The sequence below is a fragment of the Montipora capricornis genome, chromosome 10 (assembly GCF_036669925.1).
Source record: "Montipora capricornis isolate CH-2021 chromosome 10, ASM3666992v2, whole genome shotgun sequence".
Taxonomy (NCBI): Eukaryota; Metazoa; Cnidaria; class Anthozoa; order Scleractinia; family Acroporidae; genus Montipora; species Montipora capricornis.
In genome coordinates, this window is record NC_090892.1 from 3,025,501 (window position 1) to 3,040,500 (window position 15,000).

At 40.0% G+C, this 15,000-nt stretch overlaps 1 protein-coding gene across 1 annotated transcript in view; it reads left to right on the plus strand.

Annotated features, from left to right (window-relative positions):
* The window catches only part of LOC138019025 (uncharacterized), a 141,127-nt gene that overhangs the window by 94,798 nt on the left and 31,329 nt on the right, over window positions 1-15,000 (plus strand). The window contains 12 exon segments of the mRNA XM_068865690.1: window positions 826-897; window positions 4,325-4,396; window positions 5,213-5,278; window positions 6,651-6,740; window positions 9,627-9,796; window positions 10,475-10,617; window positions 11,375-11,450; window positions 11,453-11,632; window positions 12,353-12,416; window positions 12,939-13,262; window positions 14,182-14,354; window positions 14,970-15,000. The exon segment at window positions 14,970-15,000 is cut by the window's right edge and continues 70 nt beyond it. Coding sequence (XP_068721791.1) covers window positions 826-897; window positions 4,325-4,396; window positions 5,213-5,278; window positions 6,651-6,740; window positions 9,627-9,796; window positions 10,475-10,617; window positions 11,375-11,450; window positions 11,453-11,632; window positions 12,353-12,416; window positions 12,939-13,262; window positions 14,182-14,354; window positions 14,970-15,000 — 1,461 coding nt within the window.

The following is a 15,000-nucleotide window of genomic DNA, read 5'->3' on the forward strand; positions in this document are numbered from 1 at the left end:
ATACTGTCTTTGGCCAGTGTTTAAGGGAAATTTACGCTTAGCATTTTTAAATGTTTAGGGTGTTTCAGTATCGGTAGCACATTCCTTCTTGCCTGTAAAAGAAATCTGCTTTAGACCAGGTCGACTGATGACATTTTTCATATTACAACATGTCGAATTAACCTTGAATTAATTGACTTCATTAACCCCTCGCCGAGGGACTTTTTAGAGCCAATAAATGAAATGATAGAAATAAATGTGCCAGTCTTAAGAAACCCAAGTGGCGAGAGAAATGCCAGATGGCTATTTCCGAAAAAATATTGAAAAAAGAAAAAGAAGAGGTGGCTATTCACAAGCCGAGGACAATTTAGAACAACTTCAGAATTTGGGGGAGGTTAGTGTGATGCTCAACCCCAAGTCCAGCACCCTTACCACTCATCAACATGGTATCCTCTACTTAACAAATAGATTCCATGTTGCCGTGCGTCTGTTCAGTAATAGATCAGATATGACGTCAAAATATGGTAAGAACAAAAACATGGCATGTCACTGATGTACTTACCACATTTTGGCATCTTCTGTGATCTATTACTGAACAGACACGGCCTCACGTGGAATCTATGTGGAAACAATAAAAGTTTTTGATGATGGCGTCAGCTATGCGTCTGTCCTCTAATAATTAATCATAAAACCAATCAAAATGTGTGCATTTTCTAGCTTATTATATAATAAGTAATACTGCAATATAGCAGCCACCATTTAGTAAGACACGTTTAGTGGTGCCGCTCTTATTAGGTTATTAATTCCATATACTTTAGTCTTACTCCATCTTCCTGTTATTTTTAGATATCTTCAGCAAAATCAAATAACTCACCTGAGAACCAACTTGTTCCAGAAGCAGACAAAATTGGAAAGATTGTAAGTAGTAAAGCCATAACCATTGTGTTTCTGATCAAACTTTCATATCTTTCTTTTCGATTACGTGAATTGAACATTTATTGATAAACTCTTTTTTTTTGCTGTAATTCGGAGGTGGCTGATGCAGTCACGTGTGTTTCCTTTTTCTTTTATTACTTTGTTTTTTCTTTGCTCTGTTCGTTCGATTGCTCAATTCTTCCTTTACTCACTTGTCCCTTTACTCGCTTGTCATGTCCAAAGTAAAACATAGTGAATAGAAACTACAGACCGGTGACAGTCCTGAGCGCAGTGGGTAAAGTTTTCGAACAGTTACTGGGTAAACAGCTAACTATTTTTATGGAGCCTCGTCTTAACAATAACCTGACAGCTTATCGTAAGAAAAACAGCTGTGAGACCTCCTTAGTTAAGCTGGTAGAGGATTGGAAGCTGACACTGGACAACAAACACGTGGTCGGAATATTATCGACAGACCTATCGAAGGCATTTGATTCACTCCATCCGCCATTATTGTTAGCAAAGTTGTGGGCCTATGGTTTCTCGGAAAGTGCGATAGACATGATGAGATGTTATTTTACAGAAAGAAAAAACAGGGTGCGGATGCGATCAGGAGGTTTCAGTGAATGGAGAGAAGCAAGCAGAGGTTGTCCACAAGGATCAAACCTAGGGCCACTACTTTGGAACATATTCCAAAACGATCTTGTTCAGAATATTCAGGCGGGTAGGCTTGCCATGTACGCTGATGACCACCAAGTGTACTCTTCTGGAGAGAAGATTGAGGATGTAGAAACAATCCTGAACGATGAGGGAACCCGTACCTCTGAATGGTATCAGCAAAACCTACTCAAGTGTAACCAAGATAAATTTCAAGCTGAGTCTGGGATCAAGATACAAGAAAAAGGGAATGAACTTAAATATAAAGGACATTAATATAAAATCAAGTCCTGGGATTGATCTTTTGGGAGTAGCAATTGATGATGAATTGAACTTTACTAAGCATATTAACAACGTCTGCACTAAGGGGGCAAGGAAAGTAGGAGTACTTATGAGGTTTAGGAACTTGTTACCTACTGAAGCTAAATTAAGAATTTTCAAAGCTTTTATTTTACCTCAGGTTACATATTGTCATATAGTATGGCACCATTGTCGCTCGTCAGACAAGAGAAAGCTTGAAAGGTTGCAGGAGCGAGCAATGAGAGCTATTTACTGTGACAGGACTAGCACTTATGAAGCACTTCTAGAGAAAGCAAGACTTCCAACGTTATGTAATCGCAGGCTCCAGGACATGGCCATATTTATGTATAAAGTTAAGAATAATTTAGTTCCATCGTATATTTCTGAACTTTTTAGTTGTGACATGAGTAGGTACAATCTTAGGAATATAGACGATTTCTCCTTACCAAGATGTAACACCGTTACATATGGAAGACATAGCTTAAGGTACATGGGACCTTACATTTGGTCGAAGCTTCACAAATCAATTAAAATGGCTGACTCTTTGATTGCATTTAAAAATCAAGTCAGGGCCCTTGACCTATCAAATGTTACGTCGAAAAATAATTGTGAAAACTGCAAGTTATGTAAAACTTAGCTTTTACTAATTTTATATTGTTTGTACGTAGTTTTATTACTTTTATTATTATTATTATTAGTTTAGTCTAATTAGTTTTTAGTAGGTGTCCCCAATTAGTTTTTACTTGTAAAAACTAGAACGATTGACACGTTAATAAAGTTATTATTATTATTATTATTATTAATATATAAAGATGGTTGTGAAACTCGACAACTTTCTTCGTTTTATGTTTTTGTTCGCTGTTTTGGCCCTGTGTACCAGTGTGCACTACAAACCTACAGATTCTCACAGTTACTTGTTGTATTCATCGTCACATCCATCACATGTCAAGACCTCCATTCCTTGTTCTCAATTTCTTAGAGTTCGACGTCTATGTAGTGATGACTCCGATTTTCCAGCAAATCAGAGATGTGCCAGTTCTTCGAAAAACGTGGCTATCTTCTGTCTGTGGTCAAAGCGGGCCATCATCGCGCCCAACAATTTGATCAACAGTCAGCACTACAATCGTCACAAAAAGATAAGAATGGCAGAATTCCATTCACCCTCACTTTCCATCCTCATAATCACGCGGTCAAAAGTATCATTCTTAATAACTTTAAATTACTCCAAAATGATCCCGAGACTAGTAGAACCTTTCCTCAAACTCCACTTATTTCATTCAAACGCGACAAAAACGTAGGCAAATTTTTAGTTAGAAGAGCGCTCAAAACTGACGAGCAACCCGGCACTTTCAAATGTGCGCGCTCACGATGCAAAACTTGTCTTTTCATTCTCAACAATAGCAAGATATCGGGATCTAAGCGATCTGTTAGGATCACCGATCATTTCACATGTACCTCCGAAAATGTCATTTATTGCATAACCTGTACGTTATGCAATAAATTATACATTGGCGAGACAGGTAGACGACTAGGCAACCAATTCCGCGAACACCTTTGCGATGTTGAAAAGAATGACAAGGATGCATCTTAGCCAGTCGCTCGCCATTTTAATCTCCCTAACCACTCCACAAAACACATGGCTATCTGCGGCCCTTCCCTACATCTACTGTAGGTACGATGGAAAGCCGCAAGTATCTGGAACAAAAATTCATCTTCGAAATCGGCACCCTTAATCGTCACGGTATTAACAAACACTTTTTATTTAACTGATGTATTCGTATTTTTCACGTTGCCATGTTACCACCAATAGCGTAGCTCCTACTCTACTGTAAAAACTACACGTAACCCACAATTCCTCCTTTCGCTCTGACGAAGGGGTAACGCTCGAAACGTCAGCCTTTAGAATCTCTGTACGGTTGCCAATTTACATTGTCAACTCCGTTGATAAAACCAAATTTTTGTCCAAAGACATTACTGACCCACTTAACTGCGAATTGTCAACAGTTATTTGTTGTGGTATCAACACGGTCAAATGTATTTGCCACATAAAATTGTCACGTAAAAATTGCTCGTGTGGACGGGGCTTAAGTAAGGAAGACGAAAGCTACGAGAAAGTTATCTAAAAACATTTTTCCGTTGATGCAATGATTTCGCGCTTACTCTTAAGTCGTTCGAAAGTATATATCAATATACCGAGAATAAATCTGGTATGAACGGTGTTGACGTTTTGGAGAGAAAATGAAAATTTGCCGTCCGATGCTCGCGGTGCTCCCCTTAGCCTCAAATTTGTTGAATGAAATGAAGTTTTGTTACCTTGAAAACACTTGAAAAGATCGGCTTTCCAAAACCAGCGGTTGGCAGTTTAACGAATGGCCTTCCGGGCCCGTAAAGTTTTTGGGACTTTCGGGAACGACCCCAGAACGGAATGTAAAATCCATCGCCCTGATCACATTCTTATCACTTTTTCTTTCCACAGAGATCTGGCAAACAATCTCATCTCAGTGGTCGAGAGTGGAGCATTTAACAATTTACTTAGTATTAACAATATGTGAGTAAACATTGCTGGCCCCCAAGGTCCAGTAGTTCAGATAACCAAAGCCAGTGGATAAGTTGTTATCGGACAACTTTAAACTTTGCAAAGATTTCTTTATTTAATTTGTGTGTGAATATATGCACACGCTGAGCACATCGAAGTAAAGGCTTGTATGAAAACCTTGGGCAAGGTTTAACGTGAAAGGTATTTGGTATTCTGGGGTCAGTTGCTCGAAGCCTGCATGGTTACCGCTAACCATTGGTTAGGAGGTATCGAAACCTATAGGTTTCCATGGTCGTTAATGCTGGTTAGCGCCAACTATGCTTCGAGCAATCCGGGCCTGGGCCCGGTTGTTCGAAAGCCGATTAACTTAATCCAGGATTAGTGTAAACTTTGGTTCCACGTTTTTGGTGAAAGTGTCTTTTCCTTATTTTTGTTTTTCAAGATTGAATTCTTCTAATGTAAAGTTTTGCTAAATGTCAGCGTTGAACAGCATTTGGGAGTAGAGAAATAAATTCCTTGGGTAATTTTTAATCTGGGATTAGTGTTAGTCGGCTTTTGAACAACTGAGCCCTGGATATTGAGTTATCCACTGTATAAAGTTATACGTCCCATGCACATCTTTTTTAGTCCCTACCCTTGAAATGACTTCACTACCCGTATTCCTAAGCGTTGTCTCGTACGCTTGAGCTGTAACAACCAATAATGCACTACAGTATCAGGGCCAATTCTGAGCATCCTTCATGTACATGCTTTTCTCTTAAATGGAGCATTTTCAGCATGTTTTCATATTGATGCGTGTTCACTTTCGGTTTATTCTACTGTTTGTAGAAATTTACAAGAAAACCAGATTGTTTTTCTGCCAACGTTTCCGCGTCTTACATCTCTACGAACTCTGTAAGTATTTCTTAGGATTAGGACCGCGTTCCGGGGACTTTTCTCCTCTGAGAGTCGCGTAACTCTCGACAGAGAAAAGCACTGGGAATGAGGTTGAGGTCATGTTTTCCATCAATCAAGCAACGTATATTCTTTTTAACAATTCCTGCACTAAATAAGGAGATTTGTGTTCAACATAGGTGCCTAAGGGTGGAAGTTCGTTGTTAACTGTATAGGTTGGGTTCTAGTGAGAGTTATGCTCGAGAGACCCTTAGAGACACAATTACGAGAATGTCCTTATGTGGAGTTTTGAAAAATACATGCGCGTATAAAAAGCTGCATACATTAAAATACCGGTGTCGGTTGTTCAAAAGGTGGATAACGCTATCCACTGGATAACTCAATTGGTTTTGCTAGTGTTCATCCGCTGGATAGTGATTTATCTGGTGGGTAGCGCTATCCATCGTTTGAACAACTGGGACCAGAAGGTTTTGAATGCACATCTGTCTACTAAACTATTTCCATAATTAAAGAAGAAGAATACATGCTTGTGTTTATCTCGTACAACGCATGTACTTTTTTGAATCTCCAAACTGCCTTATTGGACAGCCCTCCCCAACTTAGCGAATCAGTCCTCGAGTTTTTCGATTGGCTTGTTGTGAACTTATGTTAACATTTCTTCCCTTCGATTGGTCCATTGGGTAGACTGAAAACCCTTTGAAAAAAACAAATAAACAATCAAGCGACCTCATAGTTACATTAATTTCCTTTGGTATTTTTTCTTTTTAATGGCCAGCCCTGCCCTGAATCTATCTACCAGTACCAGATTTTTTTTTCAACTGGCCATTCTTAATCTTTCCCTGCTAACAGAGGTAGCAGAGTTCTCCCCCCGAGTATTTGTCGCCCTGAGAGACCTCTGGTAGCAGGGGATCTCAATCCCTACGAAATTAATGAACGCTTTTCAGTCAATTTGTTCGTGTTCATGTCACCATGGTTCCACCGATGGCAAAACTCCTCCATCTCCTATATAAAGTTGATTCGCCAACACATGTTTAATGTAAAGTAAGACTTAACTGCGACGTAAATGAAAACACGTTCAAGGTTGATATGACTTAACTTTTGAGAATTTCATCCACGAAACGCTTAGGACCCAACTCGCTTCGTTCAAGACGCAACCTTATTTCGTGGATAACACCCCAAGCAAATTCGCGATTGATTCAAACGCTTTAAATTTCCAAATAGGGGCGAAACGACTCAAGTGTAGGTGAATCACCGGGTGGGCGAAACGACGGAATTCCTTATCAACTGGTTTAACTAACCTCACCGACGCAGCACCACAATCTCTTTAGAAACTAACCCCATCAAGTATCAGTTTGTTTGTTTGTTTTTTCAGCAATCTTGGGAACAACAGAATAGCAAACATTGGACAAGACTGTTTTCGCGGACTTATTGATTCTGACGGGCGTACTTTTCTTTCGTCCTTGTAAGTGGACATCTTTAAAGGGGCTAGGTCACGCTATTTTAGGTAATTTTGTTTAATTTTGTTAATTATGAGCTCTAAACGTCATATTGGCAGAGCAAGAGTCTTTCATTTGCAAAATCACGGCCACATAACAACTGAGAATGATTTTCAAGCTTTGTAAATGACATTTTGATATAGACTGATATAAATTTGAAAAAAGGTGGGCCGACGTTTTTCAAATTTACCCAAACTCAATCCATTTCAATCCTCTCCAGTTTTGTCCATCCATGTCCCTTCTTGGCTTCCCTGTGTTTTGTTAGAGTTCTTCTATAGTTTTGAACAGTTATTTTGATATTTTAGTTAATTCTATGACCATTCGATCAGTGCTGAAAATGCCTAAAATAGCGTTAACCTAGCCCCTTTAAAGAAATCTGACATTTACAGCTGCACGTTTCCTTCAAAACCTTATACTTGCTAATATGAGTTGTTGTGGTGGTCTTCATGTTTCACTTGCACAAAATAATTTTAACTACACCAAGTTAATCCTGTTGTTCATTAAGTCGATCCTTTTGGTAGCGTGGGTGTATGAAGTCTTGATAGGCTGATCATAGCGGAGCTACGCGCGCGCGCGGAGCACCATAATTAAGAAAATATGGTAACCCATCGACGCGAGAAAATTTGGTTGTTTAGCCATGACGTCATCGATCGTCCGTACGTACGTACGTCCACCCCTCCATGTATGCCAATGTGACCAGTATCATACTAGTTTACAGCATACATCTTTGATATTTTGATCAATTGACACCTGTCAAAAACCAGTATCCGCTGACCCGTATCACGTGACCATATCGCGGGCTCAAGCTTAGAGCTCACCGAGGTCAGATGTCTTTTTGGAAGTTGACCACTGACCAGGTACTGGTTTGCGATTGGATTGCAGGCTCAACTCAGGTTAACTCACCTGAACATAAGCGAGGCTTCATTTTTCGCGCGCTTTCTGTGGCTCGACGCGGCTACACGGCCATACTACATCAACTATAGTTCTTACACAGTCAACGCTTTTCGTGTTCAGGTAGAAAACGGTTTGGAAAATGTTTTCTTTCTGCATTTTTCGCTGGTTTCAATCCAGTTTGACATATCATGATAGCTGTGGTCCACACTGGCGGCTACACAGATATAAACTTAAAGCTGAGTGTTTATTTTTAATTTGCTTAGAGCTGCTGTATTGCAATTTTTGGCATATCTTTAGAAGCTCTGATAAGGTTACATGATGCCTGGAGGACCTATGACTAGAACAGAAACGAAAGGAGAGCGAAAGAGAACGGCAACGACAAAACAGAATACCAGTAATAGCTCATACTTAGTGCAAGAAGTTACTCCAAAAAGTCTTTGCTTTGGCACTAAACCGTTTGTTATTTTCAAAAAGTGGTTTAATCGGTTTTTCCTTTGTTCAGGAATGAAAATCGATTTTTTATTGTCAACTGGAAGTAAATAACAATCATCTGTACTCTTTTGGACATAAAGAAAAAGTTGATTTGTTTGTTTGTTTTGCTCTAAAATGCGATCGAACAACTTGAGTGCTTTTTAATCCGTTTGCACAACTGGTTTTCGATGTGCCACGACAGCAACAAGAAAATTTTGCCCTTATGTTATAAACACGTAATCGCAATGAGTTCTCGTAAAATTAGGGGGAAATTTCACTAACTTGTGTTTTCAGAAGTTTGTTTAAAGCACCTAAACGTTATTTAAGTGTTGGAGCGGATCTTGTTTGAAGTTCGTCCTTTCTTGGTTGCATTTTGCCGATTCTTGTTCCAAGCCAACCTGGCGTGTTTCAATGAAATACATCAAAATGTGAATGATCTCGTTTTCAGAGATAAAGTGGGATAAAGTACATCAGTAAAACTCTTATTAATATATTTGACCTTGAAATGACATTTTTTTTTTATGGCTTCTAAGTTTAGCGTGATTCCTATTCGCTGGCTATTGACAGTTGACTCTGAAACGGGTTTTTCCTTTTCCATTCAGTCGCTGAGGGTGTGCTTGTTTTCTTTTAAAACTCATGCGGTGCAAGAAAAATTTATTGCAAAACTGGTGAATTCCAAAGTAAATTTCACTCGAAAAACCGATATCGTACTCATCGCTCTGTGATTCACGCGATATCGGTTTTTAGCGTATAATTTACCGTGGAATTCACTAGTTAGGCAAGGAATTTTTCTATAGAAGAAAGCAAAGAAATTGATTTAATTATTTATGCACTAGTCATTTGTTTCCCCCACCCCCCGATCCCCGGGGATAGTGGGGACATGGGGAAATTACTAGGGCAATTACGCGAGATTACGCCACAATTACGCCTCTAGGGGGTAGGGAAATTACAAGATTTTCGTTCCTCTGCCCTACCCCTCTGGGGACATACAGGGGGAAATATTGGCCAATTCGTACCTAGGAGGACTGGGACTGAAAAGAAACGAAGAGCAATGGTAGTGAGTATTTTCACACGTGCAAAATCAATATGGCGTAGTTCCTTATATAGTTCATGTGGCACACACAAATGGCAAGAACTGTATATTGTGGTAATCTCCCTAACATTTCCTTGATGACTCAGAATCTTTTAGGAACAGAGGGGTGGGGGAATTACGAGTGTTTGTCTGCTCTAGTCCCCAGTGGAAAATACACCTACTTTACAACCATTCAAATGTAATTTCCCTACCCATTCCCGGGGGTCAAGGGGTGGGGGAAACAAATGACTAGTGCATTAAAGCAGCAACCGGAAACATCAAAACGCGGACAATTCGAAACCTTTTATTTATTTGTCCGTTATTTTCCCCGTTTTATATTTTGTTTGTTGGTTGCGATGACTTTTTGGCTGTTGTGTGTTATTACGGTAACCGTTATTTTTTTGTGATCTTGAAGGTACTTCGGCGGTAATCAACTCTCTTGTGACTGCAATGTTTACAGCTCCTTGGTGTCTGTTATCAGTGCGTTATCATCTGCAGAATGTGTTTCGCCACCAAGAGTTGCCTCAGTAACCTTTTTTCCCGGGGGATCGTATGAGAATCATCCCGTTCAAGATTTCACATGTTGTACGTGTAACTTGCTGAATTTGTGTGAATTTGAGTTGTCTCACAAAAGACTGAATTAATGAATTTCACTTAGTTGTCACCGTTGACGCGTTATTAGGGACCTTTAGATTCTTCAACGAGGACGAGAACGAGTACGAGTTTTGACTGCCCGCTTTTAGCGAAACTACTAAGGAAATTTATAACCTGTACGCTTAATTTTACTCTTTGTTAGCAGTATAGGTTGCTCAGTTATTCTTATTGCTGGTAACTGAGCCTTTTTGCTCATCAAAAAAAAAGCCAAAACTGCTACTGTGTTGTTGACTTGTTTTGATTCGACGACATTTTTGCGAAACCTCGTACTAAAATGACGGCGGCATCACGTTTTTCCCGCTAAAATGACGCTGGTTTGCGCGCGCTCACTGTTGCCTTATGAGAAAATCTCGTACTCGTAGTCGTTCTCGTACTAGACTCTAAAGGTCTCTATTGTCAGGAGGAAGCAAACGTTGTGCCCCTTCTCTTGGTTTTTTTTTTTTTTTTTTTTTCACCAAACTGTGTTTCCTTATGTCACAACCTGAAGTGGATCCACACGCAATATGTGTTTTCCTGGCGACTTCGTCTCTCGTCACTTAAGAAGCCCGCGTTTTCTTGGAAAAGGTAGAACGGATAAGCCCATTTCGTCCTTTTTTTCTCAACATTTAGCACCTGTCAATGTGAGTGCGTCTGCTCCAGGAGACTTTCAGCTCCGAGTGAGTTGGGACAGAGCTGCTGTACTGTATCCTCCGTACGTGCTGGATGCTCAGGATCCAAATGGAACCTATGCGAATACATGGAATATTACAAATGTAGGTCACTTTATTTCCGTCATGCTCTTCAGTGTTACCGTTGGCCTTAAGCAGCGAACACCAAAAATTCCATAGATGCGTGTTGAGAATCATTCCCATGAAACGGTTGAAAATAGTTTTTAATTCCCACGAGCATAAAAATCACTTTATGTAAAATAATGCATAAGGTTTTGGTTACATAAGCAGGAAAACGTTTTTAGCCAGTATCACCGAAGGGATGAAATCCTGCTTGTGGGAAAGCCGTCTTTAACATCTCCGTCACTAAGTGGAGGTTGGGCGCCTGAGACATCCAGGAGCTTCCACTTCCACACAAACACTTTTTCCGCTACACAATCATTACACTACGGTTACGCCCCACAGCAAACAAGCGCGGGAAATCACGGCAAATGCACCGATCTAACCGCTGATTACAACTGCCACGTGTAACTCCGGTAAATTACAACAGCATTTAATAACACAGATCTGCAATGAGACGTTGTTTGTCCTGTGTTTGAAGTCAGTCCTCAGTCATTTTTTATTTCTGAATTCAGTTTTGAAACTTCCGTCTCAATCATTTTGTCCTAAGGCATCGTGGATGATCGTTGAATTTAAGGTCAAGCAGGAGGCGAAGAATTTTGTTGCATGGACTTCTCTCTGATTAATTACCATCATGGAATTTGGTGTTCTTGATGGAATGGCGTCTTTGAGCTTTTTGCATCAGGACTAAGATAGCCTGGCCTTGGTTAACGTGACTCTGACAGTGTATTCTGGTTTTCAGGTGACATCCATATCCTATAATGTGACCTGTGTTAGTGCTGATGCTCCGTCGCTCACTGCCGTGACCCAAAACGAGTTTTCTTGTTTCAACAAGCTGATGGTGTAAGAGCTGGCATTGATTATACATGTCACGTGACTATAACCGTAACCGCATACAACGGCACAAATTTACCGAAAGATGAGGGTGGGCTTGGATCAATCGAAACTCAGACATCCCCTATAAGTGAGAAAGTTAGCATTACCACCCTAGAGGCGAAAGGTAAGTCCAGCAGATGTGCTTTTGTAATTGTTGGATTGCTTCCTCTCTGCCGGCAACTGTAGGAAGATTTAGTTAAAAAGAGAACTTATCATTTGATTTCGTTTGTGCGCTGTCACTTCGAGATGTCTCAATTTAATTTAAAAGGAAAACCGATTTGGTAGTGAGTTAGAGACACATTAAAATGTTTACACTACTCATAGGTCAGGTCATGGCACTGATGGCGTCATCAAAATGTCATGCTAATCGTTAAATGTCTTTTGTTTTACCATACCTGTTCAATCTCGCTACCTCTCGTCTTTCAAACACTCGTGTTTATGAAAAAAGTCAACTCTGCACCCTCTGATTTGACCAAGTACAAAGATTAAAGGAAAGCAAGCCCATAATGCGACATGTCACGGATTCTTTGCAAGATGATTCCACTTGACTGTCGCCTTTCGGCATAGCGTTTTAATTTGCTAAGTTGATATTTGTGCCTTGCTCCCTGATACTTGTAGCGTTTTAGTTATTCCGTGGAGTCAGTAGCCATTACTATTGTAAATTAATGAAGTTGTAAATTACAAACTTTGTAAACAACTTGGGGCACAATAAAAGTTGTCATTGTTCTTAAAAAAAAGCTGATTTACTTTTTCCACAAATAATGAGTGGAACATTAGCTATTTTACCCAGCAGGTGGTTGAGAGCCTGAGATAGTTGTCATTTTCCTATCTTTCTTTTTGATAGCTGTTACCAATACGTCGGGGAATGCTTCCAATTACTACATAGATGTTACTTATTATGACTTCCAGTAAGTATATCTGTTCATCCATAATCATCTTTTTGTAAAGAAGGGTTTGCCAATTCTTTTGTTCTCTGAAAAGAGGAAATGCATTGCACATGCTCAAAACTAATAATTTGGTTGATACTTCCCTAAAGAGCCAAAAGACAGTAATGAAAGAAACGAGCTTTGTTCAAGTGTCAACTGTATTTAGCGCTCGGGCGCTAATTGGGGACACCGCTCTACAGAAGTCAAGTCAAATCAAATCAACTCATACCAAATCGTAGGTTTTTTGGGAGGGCAAAGCCAAAGTACCCAAAGAAAAACCCCTTATAGCAGAGTAGAGAACCAACAAACTCAACACACGTGTGTCGCTAAGTATGGGAATAGAACCCGGGCCACATAGTTGTGAGGGTAAGTGTTCTCACCACTGCGATATCCCTGAGAGAGATTAATTAACATGATGCTAGTTATTCTGCTCCTAAATCATTACCTCAAAATGGTCAATCAAGAAAAAAACTTAATACATTTCAAACTCCGGTTTGTATTCAGGTCTTCCGATGCCGATTTCACAGGTATTGGTGCCTTCAGCAACACAACTTTCAGGGACCCTCAGTATATCCATAGTCCTTATGGTAGCTGGCTGGCAATATCCGATTCCCCAACCAGTGATAGCTTTTCACAATGGTTTAGGAGTGTTTCTGTGAGAAACATACATTACGAGGAGAAACTGGAGCTGCCGAAAGTGCTTGAGACGGATTCTAAAGGCAATCCAGTTTTTCGGCATTTTAATGACAAGTTTTTTCCAGTTGATGGTCGGGGATTTGGTTCTGAAGGACAGAGAGACTGCTACACCAATGCACTTAGGAATTATGGGTGAGAATATAATTGTTCATAGTAAAGGGAGGCCATACAATAGTGACTCGCTTGTCGATTGGATTTAATGATAATATGGAATATGTTCTTCTCACTTACACAGCCTCATAGCAAGATGAGGTTGGCCATTTTGCCCCTTGAAACTTAAAGATTTGCTTTTTTTAAAGTATAATTATCTGCCCGGTTGCCGATTAACGCTAATCCCAGATTAAAAATTAACGAAGGAGGTTATTTCTCTACTCTCAATTGCTGTTCAACCCTGATGTTCGCCAAAACGTTACATGAGAGGAAGTCAATCTTGAAAAACAAAAATAAGCAAAAGAAATTTTCACCAAAAAGTTGAAAACATTAAACAAAAAGTTTACGCTAATCTTGGATTAAGTTAATCAGCTTTCGAACAACCGGACCCTGTAGGACACGTTGAAAATCAAAACTAGAAATAGGAAGGTCATAGGCTCGGCTTACGTTAAGCTGAGCTCTCGCACTCTTTTCCGCGTGTCCCCAGTCATCATTGATAAGCACAATTCTCTTCACCATTTCTTAATTGGAAACCGGTGGATATCAGCATTTGATTGAAGTTCTGAGATCCTGCCATAAGTTTGGTTTTTGTACTCACTGTCCATTCGGTGTTGGGTAAAGAGAAGAGGAAAAGGTTAAACGTTCTGCATTATTGGTACACAATGGAAGAAAATACGCTATTGGGTTTCTGCTTAAGCAACCAGACTACTCGTTCTCTGCTCCAGGTTAACTATGCGTCGACTCAGAAAACCCGACTTCGTGGTCTAATTGTTTCGTAGATCAGACGAATTGGGAAACGAATGAGTGAGCGAAGGAAGGAAGGAGGGGTGGAAGGATAGATTAGTTGGTCAGCCAAACATATAAAAGAAAGAAAGAAATTTTTTTTGCCCTTATTTCTCAGTTTCACGGCTGCAATACGCACAGCCTTTAACTTTACTGGAGAGGAGAACTTTGCCTTCTCTGGTGGTGAGGAACTTTGGGTCTTCATTGACAAGAAACTTGTTGTGCAGATATTCTCTGATCCGTGGCTGACTGATAATTATCCATGTCGTACCTTAAGTTTGGCTGATGCTGGTAAGTGGTTGAACGTAAACATTTAATGAGACCTTTGTTTAATATTTTCGTGTTCTCACTTTTGAGCTTTAAAATGAGGAAAAACTCGCTCTTCTAGTACCAACCGTTTATGCCCTTTCCGACAAAATGTTACTTATCCTTTTTTTGACAATTTCATCGAGAGCATCAAAGAGAAGAAATCGTCGCTCCGCGATGTAATGTACAGTAACTAGGAAACGCCAAACCCTATAACTTAATTTGAAACTTCCAGGCAAAGCAAGAGGGTGTCATCTGTCCGACTCCTGCCCCACCCCCTCACCGCTTATCGCTGCCTCGAGCTTCCCCAACCCAAGGTGGAACGTAATGAGAAATGAGTACTGTTTTTCGAAAGCTATGTGTCATCAGAGAGCACCTATTTTGGATTGGCTTTATTATCCCAAGCAAATATTTTGCGATGAGGATTGATCCAAACTTTTCCGTTTTATCGTGCATATTTTTCACCTTCAATTACACACTAACGTGATACCCTTGAGCTGCGCTGAAGGCATCTAGCGCGACAGTTAAGAATCAAATAAAATGGTAAGACGGAGGCCTCAGTGGAAATAACAGCTTAAAACACTATATCCTTTTTTGCAGCTGAGAGTGGATCGATTATCCCGAATGGCGG